Source organism: Pagrus major, chromosome 22 (genome assembly GCF_040436345.1).
Source record: "Pagrus major chromosome 22, Pma_NU_1.0".
In the NCBI taxonomy this organism is placed as follows: Eukaryota; Metazoa; Chordata; class Actinopteri; order Spariformes; family Sparidae; genus Pagrus; species Pagrus major.
In genome coordinates, this window is record NC_133236.1 from 8,356,012 (window position 1) to 8,383,865 (window position 27,854).

The following is a 27,854-nucleotide window of genomic DNA, read 5'->3' on the forward strand; positions in this document are numbered from 1 at the left end:
CAAAGAAGTAGGAGAAACTGTATAAGGGTTTTGAAACCCTGTCTACAACACATTCTTAATTATTTGGACCTAACGCAACAAGTTTCTAAATTGAGTGTTTTTTTAAAGGGAGTCCGGCGAAGAAGTAACAGGCTTTTACAGCGATGCCGCGAAGAAACTGACTGAAAAATCTTAATGTATTGCACTTAATGCCAAATTTACAAGAAGGTGAGTTCAAATTTGCCGTTTAGCCCACTTCTTGCAACATTTGTGTAAAGTAGATCACAACAACAGTTAATTCATTCAAATAAAAAAAAGGTATGACAGTGCACACCCCAGAGAGAATTACAATTGATACCCATCCCTACTGTCTGATTGTATCAGGATGTAAAGGGTTCAGTTCCCATTAGCATTAATCAAGAAGGAAACATGATATTTGCTGCAGGTGTACAGAGGGATGGATATGTAGTTTTGTACTTACGATCCCCGGAGCAATCGTACCACTGGCCTCCCTCCTCATTCGACATGTTAAGCTGTGTGCGCAGGCGGACGCACTCCTCCAGAGTCGTCTGGAAGAACAAGACCGGAAGTTTGCGGACGCTGCACCACTCGCAGCTGATCAGCTCCGACGACTGAAGACAAACCTTCTCGATGGTGTTTTGCTCCGACCCTGAGGACAAACATTTTAAAGAAGAAATTCAGAAAAAGATTACAAAGAAACCTCCACTAGATCGAACACAGACCGTAACAGAACTTGATTTCAACATATTACGTTTTATTTTCTCCCTGCAAGTGAAAATGTTTTCATTCTATTTAAGTGTGAGCATATTTGTGAAAGCTATGTGATGCCAAGTATGTGATTTCAATTTTCCAGCAACGAAGTGTAACAGAAACCCTAAAATGTCTTGTTGCTGCGGTGTTCTTTCAGACTTCCACATGGATCAGTTTGGTTTGCTGCTTCTTCTACTGATTCATTTCTCTCTCTGGTATTTGGGTGCATTTTTTAAATACATAAAGCTGCCACAGGTGTGACTGAACTAATCTCTGCCAGCCAGCCTGAATACTAAGCAGACGGTGACACTGATGTCTGATCCAGCAGCTCTGCACACACTCTGTTCTATTTTTCTGAATTCATTCCTGCTGGTTCATACCTTCAGTCTCCAGCTGGATGTGGTCGATGGAAAACTGAAAAACAGAAACAAAGAGTAATATATCATTCCCGTTCCAAATCCTTTTTCAAAGACCTAGTTTTTTAAAAACCGATGAACTGGATTTTGAAGATTTTAGCTGGTTTTCTGCCCTTTCCATGACTTGTTTCCCCCCATTTACTCTGTCCATTTGGGTTACAGTTATTTTTGCTGTAAATAAAATTCTAAACTTATAAAGGTCAGGAAGACCAGTCTGGACAAAGATAGTTGATTGTTGAGTGTCATTCTCAGATTGTGGGATACCGATGCTTTGGATTAGAATAGTGTTGCTAGTTGATGACCTGGGAGGGGTCTCAACAATTAACTAACTTTCTCCAGAATCGCCCTTCCTGCCTTTAAATCAGTTTCAAAATAAAAGCCTCTGGCAGTTCAGGGAACGTAATCCCACCACTTCCTTAGAAGACTTTAATTTTGAAACATCTGATGGAAGTGTTGTCAAGAACAGCAGGGGATCTGAGTATTTTTTATTTCTAATTTGTTTTTCCTCTCTGTGGGCATCAGTACTACAGTTTACATTATGTTGAAGTTACCAAATCAGTCATTATCATGTAAGCATCATTACAGATGCAGGATATATATTGGCCCAATACTGGGAAATTTACATTATCGGCTTTTATCGGTATCTGTGAAATCCAACCCGATAAATAGAGCCGATAATATGAAATCAAATTGCTTTAATTGACCTAGCACGAGGAGCATTCATAAACCCTGTAGGCAGCTGTTTGCACCTTGACATTTGGTTGTTGATCCACCAACAAACACATAGAAGAACAAGAAGAAGAAGAGGAAGAAGCAGAAGAAGATGAAGAAGGAGGGAACATCTTTATAAAATTATAAAATGGTAAATTATTGGTTATGTTACCGGTATCAGCCACGAACAGGTTGGTTATTATTAATGGCTGAAAAAAATCCATATCATGCATCCCTTAGTATAATATAGCAGAGAACTTACAGTAAACAAAACATGTAATTGCATATGTATACAAAACTGAGAACTAGATACTTTCCACACTTTTCTAAACACTTTCAGAGACACTAAAAATGTGCAAGACTTGAAAATGACCCAATTTATTTTCCATAACTTGCTAGGACTCTGCAGGAGTTATATTGTGTTATCGGTCCCATGAGGTTCAAAGTGCTGGAACAAAGTGTAGCGGCCATATTTAAATAAGAAACAAATGAAGTACTCACGACGACGGGCTTGGTCACCATCCTGCGCAGAGTTCCTACTCTCACACTCCGACACTCCAGTATGATGCTGTCACACTTGCTGGGCATGAATTTGGGCTTCTTTGTCCTCGGTGAAAACTGCTCTGGAGGCTGATTTCCAAACTACAATTTAAAGAAAAGAAAAATATGTTTGTTTTTTGATCATTTAGAGCTTGTGGTTCTGATCCTGTCAGCTGAGTCTCACCTGATCTTTCATCCGGGCTCTCCGTGGTATCGTGATCTTCATGTTGACGTCTTCAAAGAATTCCGTGTTCTGCTCCTCCTGCTCTGCTACGCTCTTCACCGCAGCCTCCACTCGGCCTCCGGATGGCGCCGGCGAGGAGTGAGCAGAGTCTGCGGGTCGAGGAGAGACGCTGTCCAGTCTGTTGGCACTTCCTGTGCTGGCGTTGTCGGCCTCCTCCTCGTCGTCACTGGACAGGACGACTGGGGAGGAAACAGAACGGTTTGTAGTGTGAGTGGTTGTAGGTTTGGGACTTCTTGTCTGACCCATTTTGTTTTTTTTGAATTTGTTCTGCTGGTTCATAGAGGCCGTTTTTGGTTCTACCATCCAGCCTAAGTGATCCAATCACAAGTCAACAGCTTCAAGCCCGTCAATTCACACCTGGCTTGAAAATGTGTACATAACTGAAACAAACGGATACGTTTTATACACAAAGAAAGAAATATCTTCATGTATAATGTTTGCCGAATTTAAAAGTAGGCCCAAATAGTTACGAATTTGTTGTAGACAGTATTTCACAAAGTTCATACAGTTTCTCCTGAAGTTTTTTTTTTTTAAAGGGAGTCTGGTGACTTTCTCCAACGGCAACAAAGAAGTTGCCTAAATTGGTTACATTCTACTGTACTTGTAAAATTTGACATGTTTATTGTCAATATGTTGTATTCTTTAATAAATTTGGCGTAAATTGGTGTAGAAAATGTTTTTGTTCTCACTCTCCTCTCAGGACTTCTGTAGTTGTCTCCCTCTTCTCTCTACCCAGCTTCTTTTTTCATCCTCATACTAACCTCATACATACTTTTGATCCTCATACCTCATACTTTTATCCTCAAAGTTATCCGCTAATTTTTTTGTTCCCAAGCACAAACTGTTTGCACTCACTGTGCAGCCTTTGAATACGGAGTGTCTCTTCTAGAAGAACTTTGCTGCTACAGATGTTACAGACACTCCAGACAGCTTTAACCTGAGACTTGTCAGCAGGTCACTTAGTTCTAATGATAGTGATGGTCTTATTTTTCAGAGCTGCTGGCTCAGTGTGATTGTGAGAGTGGTGTTCTGTCTGGGGTCGCTGTGACCTGTTGAGAGTAGACAGCCTTCACCCTACTAAAGGTTTCCACTATTTTATCTTGGATCATAGATGGTGTTAACAGGGAGGACTCTGGTGGTTACAGCTCGGCTTCATTAAAGAACTTTTTTCCTCTGGGCAACAAATAACATCAGCATTATTTTCCCTTCGTTATCAGCTCTTCTTTTTTACTCACTGGGGATAAAATGGCTACAGTTTTACAGCAGACCGCAGAAAAATCCAAATGGTTAGTTTTACCGTTTCAAATTTCAGTACCATCAGTGTTTGATTACCGTGCTTTGAAAAACTCACAGTAAATATTGTTCAGCATCAACAAAAGTTATCAACAGTCTCCCAGAGGCAGCCAGCAGGCACAGCGCTTTTTCAGCCTTCTCAGAGGACAAAGTCTGAAGTGTGGTCATATTTTGGTTATTTTGGTTGTGAGAGTGTAAGAGAGGGAAACTTGATTAAAGATGGTCACCCTGTCTGCATAACATGTAGAAAGAAAATCGCTGCAAAAGGAGGCAACACTTCAAATCTTGCGAGTCCTCTTAATGACCAACAGCTGCTATTTATAGTGAATGCAAAGTAGGTTAACTTTAAAGAAACCGTTCACCCACAAATGAAAACTCAGTCATTATCTCCTCCCCCCATGCTGATGGAAAGTCAGGTGAAGTTTCGTAGTCCATAAAACATTTCTGGAGCTTCACAGCAAAACAACGTTGCAGCATTCTCCTAAACAACTGAAGTAGCTGGAGACTTGTTTTACAACGTCAAAAACAACCAATAAAACATCAAATGGCTCCATACAGCCTGTCCGGTGAATCCAAATTTATGTCAAAAGACGTTACTTACACCCTTGACGTGTGGTCAAGCCCGTGCACCCACTTTAGACGGAGTGCATGCTGTAGTGCAGCTACAGGGAGAGATTTCAGCATTAAAAGGGTGTAAATAACAATTTCAGGGCCCCTGGACACATTACACCGGACGAGCTGCACAGGACCACAGAACTGCACCATTTTATGTTTATGTAGAGAATGACTGATTTTTTTTTAGATAAACTTCAAGCTCAATGCATGATGATAACAATTGGGATTGGAATTGGGAAAAAAGGTCCTGGTTTGTCTGTAACCAGCTAATAGCTTTTCAATAATGCAAACTTACTCTTACTATTTGCACAGGATAATATGCTACATAAATTGATTCCAGCGTGTGTATCTGCTTTTTGAACGTTTTTAAACAATCAACTGATAACACTGATGACCGTGTTTATTTTGGTCACTATAATCATGACATGAAATCTTCACACTCTGTTTTTTTTACTCACTGGGGTCGTTGAGCTCGTGCTGCTGGGCTGTCGTCCTCTTCCCTTTAGGCGGGTTTCTGGCTCCGCAGCAGCTCGACGTCCCGGCTAACAGAGGGGCTCTGCTGTTGTTCAAAGGCAGCAGGGTTCCCCTGGTGCTCGAGATCCGTATGGGCACGGTCTCCCCACGCGGCGCCCTCATGGTCGTGACCGGTTTGTAGAAGTTCTGTTGCAGGCTGTTTGGTCCGGGGGAGGGCTGGGATCTGATGGGGGGTCTGGGGGTTGGGGACGACAGCGAGGCCTGCTGACAGGGCAGCAGAGCCGGACCATTCCCACAGCTCTGACACTTGTTGCTGTCCTCGCTCGGCTTCTTGCACTTCCCACACACTGACTGGTAGATGGGCGGCCGGAGAGGCTGCCAATGAAAAACACTTGTGTGATTAATATATTCAACAGCCTGAAACAAAGAAACTTCTGACATATTATTGTTAGGGCTGCACAATAATTTAACTAGTGTTTATAATCCAAATGGCAGAAACTACAACTTTTTGCTAAAAGGTAAACTGTGACAAACTGCATCATAATGAAGTACTGTAGAGCTGTAGGGGTGTCCTGGTCTACAGAGCTTGTTCTACAGGTGTAAGAAAACATGTTTGATACAGACCCAACAAATGTCACATCATCAGGGCTTTAATTGTTTTTCAATAAAAATAAAAATTGGGATGCAAAAATGATCATTTCCACTTATCGAAAGTTATGTCAAAATAATTGCTGACACTTTTTTTTTTTTTTACAACATTGTGTATCCCTAATAATCATCTTATAAATGTGTAATGGCTGACATTTTAGACTCACAGAGACAAGACTTCTGTCTAAATGCCAGATGTTGACTAACTGAAAACATCTCTGCTGCTGATAGAAACACAGCAGGTGCTGAACAAAACAGAAAATGTGCTGGAAAACCAAAACTTTGTGCTACAAGAGGCTGAAGTTATGGTGATAAATAATCTATTGGTTCTATTCTTCTATCATTCGTATTATGATTATTATTATTATTATTATTATTATTACTACTATTCCTGTTCACAAGATCGACTCATGCACACACGAAATAAACACGTTTATTTTATTTTTTCTATTTTTATTGCAAATGTTGGCTCATGTTTAAGTTATATTCATACAACTTCAAAAAGAAAGATGTTTAATCTGCTGTTTCATGTAGTTGAAAACACACTTAACATTTTATGAACTGTTAATTAAGGGCTAATATACTTTTTCTTTCCTCTTTCTTTCCCATAAAAAGGTTTTGCTTCGGCAATACTACTTCTGAATGCCTATGAATACGATAATCAATACACAAGTGACACCTCACAACACCATAAAGAGGAATTCGATCCACATACAAATATTGAGTAATTGAGCTTAAATGCCAAATTATTTGAATGTAAAGCAGAGCAGATCAAGCCAATCTTTAAACTCTGACAGAAGTAGGAAAACGTACTGACAGATTGCCAAAATGATGATGTCCATTACTAAGTTGTCATGTTGCATTTTTGTTCTTTTACTTCAAGTATTCATTTGTCTTTCAGAATAAAAACATGGAGGTAATTTGCCTGTTGATAACATGCACAATGACGTCTACATTTGGACGTCAGCTCTTTACATTCATTTCACTGTGAGACAATCTACCATAACAATCTCCATTTGAACAATGACGCTTTTCAGTCACAGTTGCAGTGTGTCTCTAAAGGTCAGAGGCTGATCACGGCATGTTCTGTCTCTGAGAACAGCTGAATATGAAGCATTACAGGCTCCGGATTAAAGCTCAGTGCTGTGAGGTGTTAGTGGAGAGTGAGGACAGACAGACAGACAGACAGACAGAGAGCTCGTACAGCAGCAGAGGACATGTCATGTGTAACAATGGAAACACAGATGAATATTTTCTCTTACCTCTGCTGCTTTGACCTGTGAAGGAAAACTACAGCAGTCCTCTAACGGTCTCCTCTTCTGCTGAGCACGACGCTTAATGTTCAGGGTCTCCTCTTCTGAAAGAAAAACAACAAAACAATCAAGAACAAAATCACTTAATCATTGATTTATTTCATCTTTAATAGATTACTCTTATGACTGATTGACACAGTCCAACCAACATCACAGAAAACTAGCAGCAAGGTTTCACAATCCTCTAAATCTGTTATTTAAAATAGATGTTTAGAATAATTACTGTGCACTTGAATCGAATGAGGATAACAAGCAAACAAGCTAAATATTGGTATATAAAGTCATGTGCATGTACCAGATTATTTCCATTCAAGTCAGCGATTCAACAGAAAAACCCCTCGCACATCGCCTGTGATTGATGCAGATTAATGTTGTCAAAAGTATAAATTTAATTAACACATAGACTCTGAATATTTGAAACTGTTTCAATACTCGTTTTATGCATTATCAATATACCGGTACAAGCTGTGCTCTCTCACTCTCTTCTCTCCGTCAGGGAGTTGTCAAACATTATTTTAAAAAGGCTTGAGCGAAAGAGAAACAATGAATGTTTCTTAAAAAGTGAAATATTTAATAGTGACGACAGCTATTCTGCTGATCTCTCCTGCCAGCCACTAAAAGGTTGACCGATTGGTGACTAGGACTGTAAATATCTCTGTGCATTGTCTATAATAGCGTTTAATAATAGTTATTTTGAGCACCAGAAGACACTCCTGGTTTTAACCTCTGTGAGGCACTACAGTCTCCTTTTACCCACATTTTTCTCTTCTAAAATAAAAAGTAAACACAGCGAGTGAACAGGCAGATGACAAAAACTGCTTTGGGAGCAGTTTCCCCTCAGAGGTCACCTTTATATTCCAATTTTTTCTGCAAACACGTCAGTATTCGGGGGAGTTGTTTCGTTTAGAGAGCCTTTATTAGGCGAGCGAGTGATTCTGAAGCTCTCCTCCCTCGACCGGGAGCTTTGAGGATTAACGTGGGAGGCCTGAGATCTCCTCCTCTGCTGGCAGGAGCAGGGAGGAGGTTCAGCCCAGATCTGCAGCTCTGCAGATGCTGCTGGCTGTCACACACAAATCCTCACACACACACTTTTATCACAGATGCACACACACACAGGAGCGAGTCATTTCCTCCCAGCAGGAGGAACACAGTGTGCCCATCGACATCCAACACCCCCAGCAGTTTCTTCTCTCTAAAACCGGCCTGAGAGTGACTTTAAAACATCCTGTGTGATGTGTTAGCTGAGCTGTGAACTCTACCTGGGTCCTCTGGACAGGTGAGGACGATGCTGTCCACTTCTACAGCCTGCTGCGTGGTGGAGAAGTCGTTTCTGCAGGAGAATAAAAAAACAAAGTGGTCAGTGAAGTCACTGCATGAAACATGTTTTTATATATAGATCCAACAGCAACTGGAACCTGGTTTTTAACCACACTGCCAGGCGATTCTAAAAGTGTAAATACAAGTAGTTTCCAATGACTTTTAAGGTTTTATTTTATGTGAATTGTCTCTCTCGAACAAACTGTTTGTTGCACATCAACAAATCTTCAAGGACTTTCAAGGTCCATACAAACTGTGCAGGTCTGAAACAGTTTCCCCAGACATGAAAACATTTTTTCCCCCTAACCTTGCAAGTTAAATGGACAAATGTATACGAAATCTCTGGCCTACAAAGCCAAAATGCACTTATCAAAATGTAGTAAAGACCAAACCTGACTTGTTGACATTTATTTTGCCATATATGATTTTATAGGTCATAGATATGTACACTTACAAAGAAAACAGCAGGTTAAATGTGCAGTTAAAACACAGCTAAAAACCAAACCCAACAGTCAGCTACACAGCTAGCTAAAGCAAGACAGCTAAATCCTGCCAAAGCTAGCTATAGACTGCTTGTCTGAAGCAATACTGTTTAACTATTTGATAAATATATACATTTTGGTGGAGTAAAGTCTTGGTTTATTAGTTTGTTATCGCACATAAATAAGGCAGAAGCTAAATCCAGCCGCAGAGAATAAAAACAGCAAAAATAGGTCAGCTAAAAGATAACCAGCTTAACGTTAGCTTAGCAGAGTAGCAGAACTGCCAGATCAGTTCATGGATCTTACAGGAAAATATTAAACTTCACCAGACTTAAACTTTAACATCCTGACAAAAGGATCAATAACACAAATACACACAGCTGATGAATCTCAGTGCAGCATTTCAGTGTTAACCTACTCAACAGATCTGGATCAAAGGTCATTGGACAGACATAAAGTGACAGAACACAGGCAGGGAGCTTCAGATGTTTCACCACAACACGATAAAACCAGAGCTGAGACCAGCTAATCATCAGCCAGACTGCAGAGATAAATAACACGACATCTCACTGTTTTCACTCTAAAGTGTTTTTCTACTGATGACAAAGAAGAACGAGAACCTCTGTGTACAATACAAAATGTTCTTTTAAACCTTTTAATGAAGCTTGAATAATAAAGAGTGACCCAACTGAGGCTGGAACAGATATGAATCAGTTATGAGGCGCTTCAGTGTTTTCAACTGAGCGTGACAACCTGCAGTCAGTGTGAAAACAACCTAAGTGGAGAGGCTTTTCATGTTTCACTAGTTTTCTTTGACCATTTTCATTTTGTCTGGTCTCATCCTTGAGTCTTGCACATCCAAGACGTTGCAAAAGGAAATAATGAAAAAGTTTTTTTCTTTTTTGTTACATTATGACTCGGCATAACCTCAGATAGCCTTTTGTTAAAGCCGTTTCATTTTCCAACAGGTTTTTTTTAATCTTGTATTATTGTTGGCTATTTTATTCCATTTTATTTTTGTATTATATCTAAATCCTCTGATTTTATTCATGGTCATGATTAAAGCCCGGCTGATGTATCAGTTGACTTCTGTCATTCATAAGCTGCATTTTACACCAACAACATATCATATATCACTGAAGGAAACCACACACTGACATGAAGAATCACAGTAAACAGAGATGCTGCTGACACACAAAAAAATTGCAGACGTTCGATGTTCCGAGGACGTGAATGAAGCATGAAATGAGATCCAGTCTGTTAAGATTCACTCTGAATGAAGCAGCCGGATCAAAGTCTTACCTTTCCTTCAAATCAAGGCTGCTTGAAGATAAAAATCAAAGAGAGAAACATCTCACTAATGCAATCAACTCATCGGCCATAATTAATTTTTTACAGTCTGCATTTCACTTAAAGTGATTTTCTTTACACCAACCAGACTCTGATGACTGTAATGAGCCAGAGAACATCTTGAGATATAAACTACTTTCATCTACATTAAAGAAGATCTTGTCCAATTCAAGAAAATACTTTGTTTTTACTTGTTTAACCTCCGCTGAGAGGAAAACAATCTGACTGAGTGAGGATATACAAACTAAAAAGGTCTCATCCTATCCTATATTTCTGCCGCCTGAAGCAGATGTTTCCAAACTGTAAGGCAACGATATTGTGTGTGGTGAAAGGAACAGGTGCATGCTGGTAATCTGAGAACAACAAGAAGTTCCTTTTTGTGGCTTATTTTGGCCCCTCAACAACAAGTCAGCAGACACACAGCTCACAGGAGCGATTAAGGTACATTAACCTGATTCCCGGAGTCATGATCACAAACACAGAGACATGAGACACGTGTTTTCCGATTCAGTGTGACTCACGCTTCCAGAAAATATCAACATCACCCGTGTCTATTTGACAGAAACATCCGTAAATCCAGCGAGGAAAACATTGGCAAGAAAATGCTCCTTTTAATTCCAGAACTTGCTTGAGAATCTTCACGTTTTTAAGATTTCCTCAGTATCACATTAGTACAATTAAAAGCAGCTCCTGCTTACAATGTACCCACGGATGAAGAGGCAGCTCATAGCCAATTCAGCTTACTTTTAATAGGGCCAGTTTGCCAAAATGTAAACAAAAGTCCACAATGTAACTCAGTGAATCCAATACATCAGTATCATATCGTTATATCATGATGTGACATAAGTGTTGTCCTTTCCTGGTTTTAAAGGCCTCATTACAGTAAAGTGATCTTCTGAACTTACCGGACTGTTCTATTTGTTCTAATACTTGTTCTTACCCAGTTAGTCATGCTTAAGAGGTCATTTCAGGCTGTATCATACAGCCCTACTTGCCGTTTACATCCTCCCATTACGGTAAGAGTAGTACCAAAACTTGAATAATTATTCCCCAAACACAAGTACGTTGGGTCCAGGAAAATCAGACAAAAGGAGAGAGCAGCACAGAGAAGTCAGTCTTACCTTTGGACTGGTTTCCTTATTGCGGAGGGCATCTGTGCGTGCTGAAAGTGTCGCCCCTGTAAAACGATTCCTTGTGAAGATGCAGGATTGATGATGAAATAGTTGGTTCTGTTGGGGATGGGGGACGACGTTGCTACTGAGAGAGGGACCTCGCTGCAGGACACGAAGACAAAGTCAAACAGTCAACATCTTCGGACTGATGTACACAAAAAACCTGTTTACAGACACATCATGAGAGCCCTTTACAATGTACAAAAATGTGAGTTAAACATTAACTGAGCACATTATAAAGCTTCAATCATCTCATATGGTGATCAAGCTTTGAAAACATCCCTCTGTAAACCTGCTCTTAATGACTTTTATCAAGTCTGATTACCATCTCAATATTTTATTCTATTTATTAATTATCCATTCACTTATTTATTCACTTTCTACTTTATTACCCAATCGATTCTTTGTTGACTTTATTAGGCTTAAGATGGCCTGTGAAGTCAGAGTACTAAGAGTTATACAAATTAAGTTAGTATTGTATTTATTTGTCGGTTTATTATTATATTTTATTCATTTTTATTGCTTGTATTTATCTTTTTTCTTTATCTTATATTATTTTAATCATACAGATTTGATTGCTGTTGGTGTGCAAAAGAAGAAAACCACTGATGTAAACAGTAATATTATTATTCAAATTAGTACTGAAATAAACAACAAAACAACAATAAAAAACAATCATGTTTTCCTACAAAGATCAAATAGCAGTCTTACATGTAAGACTTGAATCCAGTGATGGATTGTAACTGAGTACATTTACTCAAGAACATACTTCAGTGCAATTGTGAGGTACTTCATTTTTCATTATTTTCATTTTCTGCTACTTTATACTTCCACTTCACTACATAGAGGCAAATGCTGTACTTTTCACTACATTTATTTGATAACTTCAGTTACACGTTAACTTTGCAGATCACATGCTGCATCAGAGCCGATGAAGTACATCTTAAAATTGATTTATTTGATCAGCAACCCAATAAAAAAAACCCTCAATAATCAAAAAATACTGAATATCAGTAGAGCCGTTTATCAGTCAGCCCACCGTGCACAGTATAAACATACAGGGAAAGATGTGTAATTTACCTTGACTTGTGATACTCAAGTATATTTAATATCAGATACTGAAAGACTACTACTCGAGTACTATTTGTATGAGTGACTTTCACTTTCAGCAAAGTAATATTTTCACATGATAGCTTTAACTTTCACTCAAGTTTGACTTTTAGGGACTTGTAACAACACTGCTTGAATCTGTTGGCAATTATTATTTATCATGTGGTGAAAACTGTTGGAAGACAAGTGAAGTGAAAAATGATTCTCACAAAAATATGAATTTGTGAACTAAAGGCAGCACTGCAGTCACTTTTTCCAGTGTTTTTCATTCCAAACCACCTGAAAATAATCATATCCCAGATTGTCAGGGCTGTGAAGCAACCCTGCACTTAAAACCAAACATCAGAAAGCACCAGCCGAGTTTACAGAAACAGGATATACCGTACCGTACCTGATCCTTTTGGGCAGCAGCTTGCTCAGAGGCCTCATGTGATTATTTGGCCGGTTTTCATACGTTCTCAACGGATCCGAGGAAGTGAAGTGCCTTAGAGATGGAGACTGTGGAGAGGACACATGCATTAATACAAGAAGGTCATCAGCGAGAGGTATTAAGACTCAGCTCTAACAATCCTACTGATGCCAGAAATCACATCTGCTGAAACATCTGGTATTAAGAGGGTAAGAGTTAATTTTAGCAAGTATGGTTGTTAGCGTATTAGCGTGAGCATTGTTAATGTGTACAGTATGGATTTCAAGATGCTAACACTTTGCATGTATTGTTTAATATGGCAGCACATTTTTGCATATTAAACTTAACTGAACGTGTTTTAACATTTAGCATGCTACGTTAGCATCGATCTTGAGGTACTGTGGAGCTTAGGTTGACAAGAGTTCAGACCAGGATGGACCGATTATCGGGACCGACATTCAGCATTTTTCTGATTAAGATAAAATAACTAATTTAAAAATGTGCTACTTTGGCTCTGACGCAACATCCTCTCACACAACACGATCTGATTCACTATCTATCCCAAATAATAGCCTATAAACATTAAAATGAACATGAATCTGAAAAGTAACTACTTACTAAATTTATCAAATAAATGTAGTGAAGAGGAAGTATAAAGTAGAAGAAAATGGAAATACTCAAGTAAAGTACCTCAAAATTGTACTTTTGAACAGTACTAGAGTAACAATACTGGAGTAAATTATACTATATATGGCTGTTCTAATTTTGACACTGAGATTTTCATGTTTACTGCAAATGAAAGTCTGTTCCAAATATCATTTTTCAGTGTCCGTGATTTCTAATACGTAGTATTGGCCCCGAAAAAGCCAGATCGGTCCACCCCCAATTCAGGCTTAAGATTTAGAGGAATTATGTGATGGACTGAAGCGCTGGACAAGTAAAAACTTGACCTCTAATCGTTAAAGTCAATAGGATTCACGCTCTGGACGAATGTCAGTGTTTTTATTAAATGTCACAGAAATTCAGTCAATACTTGTTGAGATACCTTTCACTTGTCATAGCAAAAAAAAAAACACAGATGAAACTAATCTGATTGAGGATTAAGTTTATAGTTTCATCTATTTTTTCTGACATAAATCCAATCGAGTGGGAATAATATCCTTTACAAAACAATAAAAGGCCAACACCTAACGCCCACTCACAATCCCCCACAACAACAACAACAACAACAACAACAGCAGCAGCAGCAGCAGCAGCAGCCCTTGAGGCGTCCCTTAGCGTCCCATCAATGTTAGCTCATGGACTGCCTCGGTCCTTCGGGTGCCATTGTTCTGCAGCCAGGCGCCAGCCAGGCCATGGCACCGTCTGCAGGGGTGATCAGAGAGCCGTGCAGCCCGCTGGGAGCCACCAACACCGGGGTGAGAGAGAAGATGAGAGGAGAGAGGAGAGTTCAGGGAGAATGGTTTACCTTTTTCTCCTCAGGGGAGGTCGGCTGCTGCCGGTCCATCTCCTCCACGCTCACCACGCTCGTACTGAGAGGAAAAAAAACAAAGATATTATGGTCAGCGTATTTATGTTAACAGAGTTCCACTCAGCACATTTCATACTGTTTAATAGTTCTCTGTATCAGTGTCTGTAGAAAATGACACATCTGCACAATAAAGCGACAAAGTGGACTCTAGGGTTTGACCGATATGAGATTTACACTACTGCTAATGTTTGTTTTCATAGTTTTATCACTTTTAACATCGAATGATGTACTACAGAGCACTGACCGTCATGAGAAACTACAACTCTCACATGAAATAAGTGATTTTATACAGCTGCAACAATTTGGAGATAAATTGATTAGTCGACAAAGAAATTTAGTCGCCGACAATTTTGATAATCCATCAATCATTTAAATTTTTAAGCAAAAATGTCACACACCGTCAGGTTGCAGCTCCTTACATGTGACGATTTGCTGCTTTTCTTTGCATTTTATGATGGTAAATAAAGAGTCTTTGGGTTTCGGACTGTTGGTTGGACAGAAGAAGAAATCTGAATTTGTCTTTTTGTGCAACAGGAAACCTATGTTCATGTTTTACCATTTTTTGACAGTTTATAAATAATTACTCATAAAAATAATAATACTGCGCTACAAAAATACAAAAACTGTAGCTGCTGTTAGCTAATTAGCTCAATCAAATGTATAACAGAAAAATTAAAAAGATGCAAAAAAGCTGCATTTCACAGCAGGTTTAAACTACAGGAGGAACCTCTTTTGTCCCGATGATCAATATTTACTGTCAGCCAACATATCGGTCCAACCCTAGGAGATCTGTAGAACGCAAAGTAGAGGATTTACATGCAGAGCGCACAGATCTGTACTAAAAAAGACCAGTGAGTATATCATCGGAGACGGGAATAGCCTGCTCATCAGCAGAGGTGTCACTGGGGTCTCTTCCTGAATGTGTGGTGAAAAAAAGTGATGCAGTGCTGAAAACGAGGGCGGGAGAAGTGCTTACTCGTGTATCCTTTCCTCTTCACTGTCACCAGAGTGAGAAAAGCTCCAGTTGTGCTTGTACCCTCCATCTCGCCTGGTCTCTGACCTACCCAGGGCTTGGATGGAATAATAAACCAGACTCACATCAGTGCAGGGATACAGAACCAACACACAGCCATCAGCTGAAATGACCATTTACATCAAGTCACATTTCAGGGCTGATCATTTCAACAAGATGATATGAAACACTGGTAACAATTAGCAAAGGAGAACCTTGGGCTCCTTGCTAATTTTCCTTCAAAAGCTTAATTCCATAAATAACAAAAATACACTCATGTCACTGCAGTAAAGCATTTCATTTTTTTTGCAGACTTCATTACTTAACTCATTCTTTTAGTGGATGATTATATTGGTTGAATAATACCAATATCCCTCTGTCAATTTAGATTATTATTACAACATCAAATACTATAACTTGTGACATGAGTGTAGGTACACAATTTCCTAAACTTCATAACAACTGGAAAATCCATTTAAGTTACTGTCAATACAGAGATTTTGGGCTGAGTGCCAAGGTAAAGACTTTGGTTTCAGGTAAACATGTTTGTCCATGTATTCACCTCCCAGCAGAGTGTTTGTAATGTGTTTCACTGAGACATGTATTAATGAATAATGTGAGTGTGTTGCACAAAAAGATCCAGAAAAATCCCAAAAGTTTTGATGCTGAGCTGGTAAACATCATATAAATAGCAAACTACAGCAACTAATAAATAATAATAATGTCATTAATTACAAGGTTTACATAAAGTCCATGTCCCCAACTATGATGGGGCCTGTAGGGTTCCATACACAGTTGAAAATATAGAGGAAATTAGAGGGAGAAAGTGGGATTAATTTGGTAATCTGTCCTGAGGGTGAAAGTCACAAGATTACATGTTCACTGACAATAAAAAAACACGTCATTCCTCTTTCTCTTCTCTGCAATGTGAAAGTGTGCACTGCCCCAATACTGACCTCAGTAAAGGCTTATTTAGATGCATGGACGGAGCACTCCGTCTGTACTCAAGCCGATACTTCAAGCAAAACGAAAAAAAACACGATGTTTAAACACTGGTGAACATCTGAAAATACTGGACATGACGTTCCTTGACAATTTCTCTCATTGGTTACTCATCTATTTTAAATTGCTTAAGCCTGTCACCATGACTGAAGGCTCTGCTTCACATTGTATCAATACAAAAATAAAATCGGATGTGTGTAAATACTAGGGATTCCAAAGTAAAACATGACAGAGAGATGAAGGTACCACCATTTATTTATTCATCTTTAATCTGTGCAGGAAGACCTTATGATTTATGAGCACCTATTTAAGGTTTTTTGTTTGTTTTTCCACTAAAAAAGATCTTTGTCCTCTCTGTGTTGCAATAACATTTCTTGTTTACTGACAAAGTGTACAGTTAAACTGATTCCAGTATGTTTTAGTGCAATTTGAGTTTTCATTTTAAACTTTTAAAAATATTTTGATGATTATCATCATATTGTTGATTGCAATTATGTTGGACAGAATAATCACAACACGAAATTTTCATAATGTCCCATGCCTACATGTATGTTGGCAGTTATTGGTATATTGTGTGAGATGGACATCTATTTTCGTACGTAAAGGAGGACAAAGCAGTTTTGTCCAACAATGACCTGATTAAACTCACTGTCCTGCTTTAAGTTAGGTTCATTCAGTCTTGACAAACTCTCACAGCAAACTATGGAGCTGTTTTGTCTTATATATGTGAGTAACTTCCACACTATGAGGCAGCTTCAGATTTCAAATTTAGGAAATAGAATAATATTGTCACATCAGTATGAGTTTTGGTATCAAGATGTGTATCAGGGGAGAAGAAGTTGGTGCATCTCTAGACACACATCTGTCAGATTAAGACATTATTGTGCCGTCTGATAACGACATGAAACGACCTTGACAACTTCACCCGCAGGCGGAGCTGGTGAAGAGGTGTAAAGAAAGTCAAGAGTTCTTCACAGCCAGCAAAAACACATCAGTTTGAGGTGAATTTGGTTTGATTTGGCTCGACGTGACGAGGAAGACATCAACACTGGCAGGGCTCTGATTCAAGAGTACTCAGAGTCACAGAGCTGTGTGATAATAATGTATTTTACTATCTTTACGAGTTGAACTTTGACTTTGTCACTTTGTCTGATGTGCTGAGAAGCATAAAGTTTCTTACATATAGAAATACACATGTAAGGTTGATACAATAATGAGATTCTTACATCTTTCTTTATGATTTCTCCTCAACAGTCTGCATAAAGCCTGCTGGTTTACTTTATTCTAGTCTTCTTTCTTACATGTGCAACTATGTCCTCATGCCTTGAAAAAAGTCAGAAGAAAAGTTGATAATCCTACAACACAGACATACAAACTCTAACATAAAACTGATGATGTTGTTGACACACAAATCTTTAACGTCTGTAGGATGTGGAGTTTTCCCGTGACGCCCTTGCTTCCTATTTTCTACCAAAATCAACTGATATTTGTGACGTGGATCTCACAACAAACAGCCAATAAATAAACACAAAGAAAAGGACCAAAATGCATAATAGTTTTCGTCTTATACTAAGGAAACATAACCTAACTAGCTCATAAATATTTTTTATTTTGGATGTTGTCTCTCAGTCCTGCTGTTGTAAACACACTGAGACAGACTACGCCTACATAATCATGTTAATGCATGTCATCCATCAGGCTGCAGGCCCAGCAGTTAAATATAACATAAATCCCGCTTGTACGGGAATCAGTGACTGTTATTTCATTGGTACATGTGGCTTAAATGGAGGCCTTAAGAGCTGCTTCTTTTTCTGTCCCTCAAACCAAATTCGCAGCGTCTAGGCCTCAAACATAATGCTCCTGCCCTCGCTGTGCAGCTGCAGGAGTGGATTACCACACACTGAGGAGATGAGACCAGTGACAGAACAACTGCTGTCTGTTTTTAGCGAATTATCCACTTCCGGAGCTTTTTAGATGACAAGAAAAATCTTCAAAAATCATATATTAGATTGTGATCCAAGAGCTTTTCTCCGATCTCTTCCAGCTAATAAACAGAGTCAACCCCAAAGGCTGTGAGATTCATGTTGCGCTCCATTTTCCAGCTTCATAAATCACAACAAACGCCCTGATAATGTTTGTGAGGGGACATTTAGGTTCCTTCTGTGCCTCAGCACACTCATTTATTTTGTTTGTGGACGCTGTAACAGGACAAATCCATGACAGTGGATCTATGATGACACAAAGACAATTTATCCAAACAGACTGAAGCGAGAGGCGCTGGTGCAGCTGAAAGAGAGCTTTGACTGTCACATAATGCTCAAATGCAAACAGCTGGTTGTTGCTCAGAGGAAATGTAACTCATCCGTACATTAAACATGCATTTAAACCACATGATTCCTAATGCAGCCCCGGGGCCTGTTTCACCTCATCTGCACCATGAGATCATTTCCTCTCCTGTTCATTCTTACATTCTTTGGGAACACTAACAACCAGAATGGTACTCAGTAGGGCTTATACATCCACCAAGGTCCATCAGACCCCTTTTGTACTTATTCACAGATACCAGACACCTAAATACAACTGATTTTTTTCATTAAGATCCATGGATTAGTGCCTGAGAAATCAATAAAAATGTGGAAAAAAATCTTTATCACGCAATGTTAATAAAAATCTTAAAAAATTAATGGATCCCTCTCTCTATCAGTATCCACAGTAAAAGTTAATGGGGTTTATTCTGGAACGAGACCATGTCTCCATCCAATTTTCATGGAAATCCATTTAGCAGTTTTTGTGTAAACCTACTGACAAACCAACCAACCAGCCAATCAACCAATGGACACGGATGAAAACATAACCTTGTTGTTGGAAGTTTCTTCTACAGAATGCAAGTTTGCCTGGGCAACAGAGGGTGCTGCTGATGATACCGTGATACAATGGTGTCATCCGCATATAGATGAATTGTACAGTTTCTACCATTTACAACTAATTCACTCATAAAAAATACTACATCCATAAAAATACTAGTGGTCCGAGAATACAACCCTGTGGAGCACCTTTGTAAACTCTTAAAACACTGGACTGAAAGCCATCAGGAAGAACTTGTGGTTTATCACTGAGATTATCTGCAATCCAATTACAAGATTTTTCATCAAACGCAGTCGATTCCAGGTGTTTCAAGGCATTGTGATCCAATTACTAAGGACAGATGTTAATACAGAATCCGGAGTTACGTTACATGACTAACGTTGCATTTTGTCTATGCTTCATCTCCTGAGGATATCGCTCGTAGGACGAGGGAAGTAGAATGTGGTCCATGACCAACTGGGTCTACACACACCCACTTCACCCAGAATAACCAGTCCATACCTCACCAAATGTGTCAGACTGCAACAGTGCATCATATGCAAACAGATGGTACAGAGACAACACAGTACCTGATATTCAGTGAAGGAATGACACAGGAAAATAACATAAAACCTCCTGCTGTGAGAAAATGATGGACGCACTGCAACAGTCCAGCAGAGAGCAGAGTAGGAGAAAAAAACAGCTCTCCATGCACCAGAGAGAGAACAGTTACAACAGAACAAGTACCCCAAATAGTCTGATAGAACACTCAATACAGAGTGAGTGAGTCATAAAAATCGAGAGACTTCCCACAGATAGGAACGAAAGAAAAGGCAGCAAGAGTTACTAATTTGAATACATAGAAATCATAATTAGACTTAACTATCTTTCAAATCAAACATAAAGATATGAGAGAGTGGAAAGTTATGTTCTCGCAGCTGCATTTCATACATTCAATACCCAGGAATTCACATTATAGCCACAAACAGAAGGACTATTTTCCGTGGCGGATTAATCCACATTTGGTTCTCGAGTGATAATTTGTGGCAGCAGAACGTTGTGTGTGGGACTGCGTCGAAATAAACTACAGTGTAACTTCAAGGATTTGTATTTAATGTGATAAGACACAAGGTTTTTAAATAATTCCAGCCAAGATTTTAAGTAAAATTGTTCGTCTCTGACAAGACTTGCTTCATATCAACAAGCTTTGAAGGATTTTCAACAAAACATTTTCCCCAGACTTAAAAACACACAAACTTTTTTCCAAATTTACAAGTGAAATGGACAAATTCAGCCAGCATCCACCATATTTTTCTTAATGTCAACAAATCCCATGAAAAGACCAAAACCAACCGCATGTCACTCTGTCTTTCATCACTTTCTGAATTTCAGTCTGTGGCTCACGGCTCCAAGCCCATTGACTACGACTGAGGACATAATCTTTAAAACATGGCCCACAAATACGTAGTTTAATTTTCTTTAACAAAGGCTCGATAACGTTATTAAAACAGGAGGATATAGTGTACCTGTCGAGGACTATTTTCAGTGGTGGATTAATCCACATTTGGTGCTCTAGTGAGTATGTGTGGCAGCAGGACGGTGTGTGGGGGAGTTTGTCAAAATAAACTACAGTGCGTCTTCATGTAATGAAGGAACATGTCAGCCAGTGTAACAGTGTTCCTCCTCTACGTGTCTTTAATAGTTTTTGGACAACAACCGAGAACTATGCCACAGAAGAAGACGATACATCAGGAATTCATACTTCATACATTCACTGTTGGTTTGGTCTTTTTTGATGGGTTTCGCTGACAATAAGACAAATAAAGAATATCACCAATCTTTCCCTTTCAATCAAAATTATGTTTCTAAAAGTAAGGTATCAAGAAAGTATTGTTTTGCTACTTACACGCTGTATTTGTGCTACAAATACCCAGCCATACTTTTCCATAGAAAGCAATTAAAAACATACTTTAAACTATTATTTCACTACTTAAAAAGTTCACAGTACACTAAAGCCATCTGTTACAGCACCAGGGCTTTTGTCCTCATGGAAATGCCTGCCACTGAGCAAGGCAGTAAATGAAATGACATATTTACTCCATTTAGCTCTCACTAAAATGTTTTAAATACTGTTTTAATTTAATTTATTTGGGTTTTTAAGTGTGTGGCCTCTAAAATTAAAATGAAAACTATTAGTCAAGTGAAGACCACCATGAGTAATGAGACAGAAAAGTCATTAATCACTGTAAAACACAATGTTTACCATGTTCGATTTTATATATTAGCTAGCTAATATTTGAAGCTAGGACGTCAGCATGCTAGTTTGGAGCCTGTGACAGGTTGTTAGTTTTCAGGACAAACTCGGAATATTTTTACGTTTATTATTAAAGTGTTGGTGCATTTTACTGTGATGTATAAACGTTATGTGGCAGCTAACAGCTTAGCAAAGGCAGGAAGGCCTGTCTGTGCTGTTGCTACATCCAGCTCCCACATTGCAGAGCCAGCTAACGTCAGCGCTAACGGTGCTAGCTCAGCCCAGAGACTCAGGTTAAAATCCTCCGGACCGGACCGCCCTGCCAGCGTTCCGTCTTCCCCTCGAGGCCCAGAGATCTGGCACTGTCACCGGCCCTGGCAGCGCTCATTCCACCCCGGATAGCTGAGGATGGGCTTGTCACAACAGCAAGCATTGTAAGGCTAACGTTAGCCACCTAGCCAACTGTGCACTCGCTCTGGGTCCACACATATTCTGGTCCGATTATGTGTAACACCAGAGGACCCAAAATCTGCCTCGGCAAGCAGGAATCCGGAGACTGTGTGCGGGTAAAATGGCTGCTGGCCGCCCGGAGCAGCGGAGAGGAGTGTCACAGCTTACCTTCAAAGAAAAAGCTTCTATTGTGGGCCATGTTTATTCCATGATCCTCCTCAGATGATAGTGTTGCTCATCAGCGACCCAGGGTAGCAGATCGGCTCTATGTAGCTGCTGACTGCTGCTCCGACCCGCTGACAGGAAAGTTACCGCGAAAAGCCGTCCAACTGCCGGAAGTCCAACACATGTTCCTTCAGAATAAAGTTGTTTTTTTTTCTCCAACACAACGCTCTCGACTGTAGCCTGTATGTCCAGGGCTGGATTAAATAGATCGATTACACAGGGCACACTGTTCTTTCCGGGCACCTACCCTCCATGTACATTTTGATATTTGGTAAACAAACAAAAACACGTAACTGCCGCATGCTCATTAGTTTTTTAAGGTATATATTTTAAGCATATCTATTTTATCTCAGTTATCAACTGGTTTACATTTTATATGTAATCATTTTGTATTTCATTTTAATGTGTCTTTACTTATAGAGAGCCGAAATCACGCCCCTACCAGTTTCCCCCATAGGACCTTATTTCAAAATAACTTTGAATTGTGTCATGAATCACACATATGTTTGTGAATTTAAAATATATTTTTTCAACATGAGAAAGTCTCAGTTTGTCATCAAACTACTGAAATATAAGACTGTTAAAATATGTTATTATAAAGACAACACAGCCAACAGTCGCGTTAGTGACGTCATCTCATTGAACGCTCACTAAAACCCGTAACTTAAACATTGTAGAGCTGCTCCTGTGTGTTAACAGCTCGCAGAACTGACCAACTCTACCTTCACACGACTGCAGTTGTCAATATGACCACATTATTGTTTTTGATTTATACCTTTTCTGTGTCGAGTCAGTGGCCATGTCGGTATTGGTGACGTGTTTTGAGTGAGATGATATAGTTCACTGAGCGCTTTAACACAAAACTACTATGATATTTTTCTTAATTTACAACAAACTTTCTTGAATTGAAAAATTATCTTTTTAAAGTACAAATATCTCCATCACTGTATTTGTTCTCTCCTTTGTATGTAACTACATACTGGCAACTTTTAGACCCTCTGTAGCAAAGGTGTGGACGGGAGTCCCTGTTTTGATGACTTGCAACTTGACTTGACAGAAAACAACGACCTGGGACCTGGAAGTTAAAGACTTGATCGACTTGTCTTTGTTCATTTTATGTTTTCAGTTTACATAAATTAAGACATTAGTAAGCTTTTATGAAGTTATTCAAACTGCTGTAACTGATTTAGCAACATAAAGAAGAGGAAATCACACAATGCAAGTGATGATTTCTGCATTTCAAGAACAGATAGATAAATGAAATCATCCAAATATGAAAATATTATAGTACTACTTACTCTGTGGAAGATGTCTAACCATATGCTGTTTTATTTTGAAGGCAATTTCCGGAAGTTCAGTGTTTTAACTCCAGCTACCTTGTTAGCCTACTAACCTGCTCAGCTCTGTGCAGAAGCTTCTACAGAGTTTCTACAGCATGTGTCAACTTTTTATTCTAACTAGTCATCCAGTTTACGAGACAAACACACGTGTTTGTTTCTGCAGCAATATCATCCAAATATTTCATTACAATAAGATCACTGTAATGTCATAATAAGGAATTAATTAATAAATGAATATTAAACATATAAAATAAAACCGTACAGGCAGTTGTATTTAAATCACAGCAGAAAAAGTTGAGTTATATTTTAATTTGTCATTTGTTCTTCAATAGGATCAATGTGATAATCAAAGATAGATCCATTGAAATAATGAAGAGACGCTGATAGGAGCTAGATGGCGATGTTCCTCATTAAAATGAAATGAATACCATCAGCATCAGTATGATGTCACTGCACACACTGCTGTGGTCCTCTGCAGTACTTTATACTCACTGTTACTCACATTATCCTTATTTAACCTCAAGATAACCTGATATTGTTGCCATCATGTTGTAAATCATAATGTTAATAATAATTTACCTGTTTTGTAAAGATTTGATGATATACTGGAGAGAGATTTGTTTTGTGGTTCAAACCAGCGATGGTTTTCATGAAGTCAATCATTTAATGTGTAAAATGCAGTCTTGTAAAAAGTACCCAAAAGTCAAGTACAGATATGGTGTTAAAATTTTACTCAGGTATAAGTGAAAGTCACCCATATGAGTATAGGCTACTTAAGTAAAGGTCTTAAAGTATCTGATAGTAAATGTACTCAAGCATGAACTCTGCAAATGAACTGGTTACTAAATGATCAAATAAATGTAGTGCAGTAAAAAGTACAGTCTTTGCCTCAAGTAAACAGTAGCAGTTAATGGAAATACTTGAGTAAAGTACAAGTAATCCTAAATTTCTACTTAAGTATAGTACTTAGTTACATTCTATTACAGATACAAATGTCACAAATGGTGAAAAACAGAAAATATTTGGCATTTTTGCTTCAACAAACGACATAAACACAAAAGTAATCCTAACTACTTTTGTTGTTTTGTGTTGTTAGTTGTAAATCAGATGCATTGCAGCTCTGTAATTCTTTATAACAACATGGGTAATAGAGAGCCAACAATTGGAGATACATTTATTAAAGATGCAATATGTAAGAGTTTTAGTTGTTAATATTCAAAAATGTACTAAAATTTTCAACATAATGTTCTTCTGACCTCATGACTTCTATGGACGTGTTGCAAAGGTATACTGAAGTTAGCATGCTTACCAGCTAGCCCCAACACATTCCAGTCTAAAGTCCTGTGCTTGCAGAATAAGTACCAACAGATCCCTGGTTCTCTGACATCACAATCTGGACTGCTAGCTGCACAGCTAACTAAGCTAACTGGCTCATGGCAATTTTTTTTATTTATTTATTTATTTTTAACAACATTCTAATAGTTTAAGCATTATTTTACCAACTGGAAACATGTCGGCCATCAGACCATCCAGACGTTTGTTTGTTCTTTATGTGTTCTCCTTAGAAGCAAGTGACGATTTCTGCATTTCAAGAACACAGATATGAAATACACAGATATGAAATCATCCAAACAGGAAATTATCTGAGTTATCTTGGCGATGTAAATTGAAATAGAATCACATAAAACAGCAGTCTGGACTGCTAGTTGCATGGTTAACCGAGCCACCAGCTGACGGCAGCTGTAGTTAGCAGCAGTTGGTGGATACTGTAGCAATATGCTACCAGTTACTTGTTTTAAGTATGAATTTGACAAGTGGTTTACGTTTCAGTTTTTGAGCAGATGAAACAGATGAGATACATGTTCATTTGTGAGCTTTAGAGGTGTTGGTAGGTGTATTTTTGATTTTTTGGTTGCAGCCAGGCTAGCTGTTTCCCTCTGCTTCCAGGCTTTATGCTAAGCTAAGCTAAGCTAACTGCATCCTGGCTATAGCTCCATAGACTACACACTAACATTTGATTGGTATCAATTTTCTCATCTCAGTCTTGGAAATAAAGCAAATAAGTATATTTCCCAGAATGTTAAAGTATATCTGTAACTGTTCAGACTTGTACATCATGCCATCACCGTGCTGTAGCTCCGGCCTCAGATGAGAGCAGAGCACTGTAAGAATCAGAGTGTTGTATCCTCAGTGTGCAGCAGTATATATAGTCCATGATAACTCACAGTGAAATGTGCAGAGTTGCAGGAGGAGCTCATTAGACTGATCTGAGTCATGGCCTCCCCCTCTGTTAATGCACTGTGATGATCACACAGCAGCTCTCTCCTTCATCTGCAGTTTCTCCAGAGGTTCAAATTAATGGAAAATTACAGATTAAACAGGAATGGTGGCAGACGTTCAGTAACTGTGTGAGTGCAGGAGGAAGTGTGGGTGTAGAGGATGAGTGCTGCATTTAAAGTCATTTTTAGCAGCGAGGCTCTGAGGTTGGCAATGTTGGCCTGGTGCTACAGACTGAAACATGTCAACACATACTGGAGGGATTGACGTTTTGTACAGACATTCATGGTCCCCTCAGGATGAAGCTTCCTGATGTTGGTGATCCCCTGACTTTTCCTCTAGCGCCACCTGCAAGTTAAAATATTCACATATCCTGTCAAATATCTCATAATCTTCTGCATGCATTGGCACACATTCTGTTCAGATATTCATGAATCCTCCCGACTTTGGGTAGATTATAACTTAACTAATTGTCCTACCATGAGGTTGACTTTTTAGTTCTTTGTTGAAAATATCTAGACACATTTTGGATAGATTGGTACAGTCATTCATAGACCACAGAGGATGAAAAGGTCTTGTTTTAGCATGAAATACCTCCTTCCGTCACCAAAAACATGGCTGGAAAATGTCCCAAGGCGTTTGGCCTACAACCATCCCTTCCACCTCCTGACATGACAGTCAGCTCATATACATAATGTGAACAAGATATGACACGTATAGTAGAAATGATTGTATACACTATCCATGGTTTGCAGAAATGTGCAATGCCAACAGTTTGTCTTCGTGACTGGGCAGAAAAGTTAGCATGCTAACATGCTAAACCAATGCAATGTACATGGTGAACATTATGCGTGCTAAACATCAACATCCTAGCATTGTCATAGTACGCATGAGTGTCGACACTTACTCTTTTTTTCCTCACTAGAAGACATTTACTGTCAGTGACATTGCAACAGTCTGTTGCCTTTTCAAAGTACAGTGTGTGAGGTCAGGATCGTCAGTCTGAAACTGCACACTGATTGGTCGGAGATAACTGCTTGTAAACTCTCAGGTCTATGAAGCTCTTTTGCTTTGGTCTTAGTGAGGACATGAAAACTTTAAAGATATACAGTAAGTCCCATTCAAAAAATTAAAGGGTCGGCTTCCTGAACTCAAATTCAGTTTTTTAGAGCTTCTCTTTGGATTGGGATACATGTAGATGTAAAAATCACAAGAAAACTCCAAGGCACAACACGTTTTGGCATCCAGCCTTCGTTAGGTTTTTTTGTTTGACTCCCTGAAGACGGCTTGATGCCGTAAAATGACCGTGCCGTGTCAATAAAGCCATTTTATTAGCTCAAAGGAGAGTGCCCTGGAGTTTTCTTGTGATTTTTAAGTATGTAAGTGCCATTATTTTAGCACACAGCAGTTAACAGAAAGCATAATGGCAATTTAGTGCTCCCATTAGTTGGTCAAGCAGCCTGCATGGTTAGTGTAAAAAAGGACATTAAAACGCTTAACAACAGTTAAAACTCAACAGCCAGAAAATTTGTTATATTACATTTGCTTTAATCCAGAAGTTGTTGGTGCATTGCTAAATACTACAATTATATATTATACTACAATTACTTACTTTTATTTTCTGCTATAATGACGAGAGAGAAGTTAGACAAAAGCAGATGATGAGAGAAAAATGGCCGACCTGACCCTTTTGAATCAACAGCACCGTGTCTTACTCTGACCTCCTGTCAGTGTGTGTGTGAGTGTGTGAACGTGTCCAACAGATGTTTTAGTTCTTGAAATGATCTTTGACACAACAACATGTCTCAGTGTGAACATACTCGCCACGTTCGTAAGATTTATAGGAAGAAGTGAAAACTCTGCAGAACAAGATGACCTTTAACATCTGTATTTGTGAGAGCTGTTTTGGCCTCACGTATTTGTTTCATGAAACGATTGGATTATTTTTCAAGTGCCAACATGTTTGCAAGTGTTGAGGGATAAAACAAAAATCCCTTTACTGTGTTTATTCATAATATCTTTGCAAAATCCCTTTATGATCACATGCTGATGAGACGAGGCCTTAACATCAGCTG

At 38.9% G+C, this 27,854-nt stretch overlaps 1 protein-coding gene across 3 annotated transcripts in view; it reads right to left on the reverse strand.

The window, feature by feature from the left end:
- senp6a (SUMO specific peptidase 6a) overlaps nt 1–22,226 on the reverse strand; it is a 29,391-nt gene extending 7,165 nt beyond the window's left edge. The window contains exons 1-12 of one of the 3 annotated variants that reach the window (XM_073492507.1): nt 22,106–22,214; nt 15,352–15,445; nt 14,313–14,376; nt 12,827–12,933; nt 11,275–11,427; nt 8,264–8,334; nt 6,954–7,048; nt 5,028–5,418; nt 2,602–2,840; nt 2,379–2,519; nt 1,131–1,164; nt 461–649 (exon numbers count right to left, since the gene is read on the reverse strand). In XM_073492507.1, coding sequence (XP_073348608.1) covers nt 461–649; nt 1,131–1,164; nt 2,379–2,519; nt 2,602–2,840; nt 5,028–5,418; nt 6,954–7,048; nt 8,264–8,334; nt 11,275–11,427; nt 12,827–12,933; nt 14,313–14,376; nt 15,352–15,445; nt 22,106–22,136 — 1,609 coding nt within the window. In that variant the 5' untranslated portion in view covers nt 22,137–22,214. Of the gene's footprint in view, nt 1–460; nt 650–1,130; nt 1,165–2,378; nt 2,520–2,601; nt 2,841–5,027; nt 5,419–6,953; nt 7,049–8,263; nt 8,335–11,274; nt 11,428–12,826; nt 12,934–14,312; nt 14,377–15,351; nt 15,446–22,105 lie in introns of all 3 variants that reach the window. The other 2 variants (XM_073492508.1, XM_073492509.1) reach the window with 2 other exon arrangements.
- Between the last annotated feature and the right edge of the window lie 5,628 nt (nt 22,227–27,854).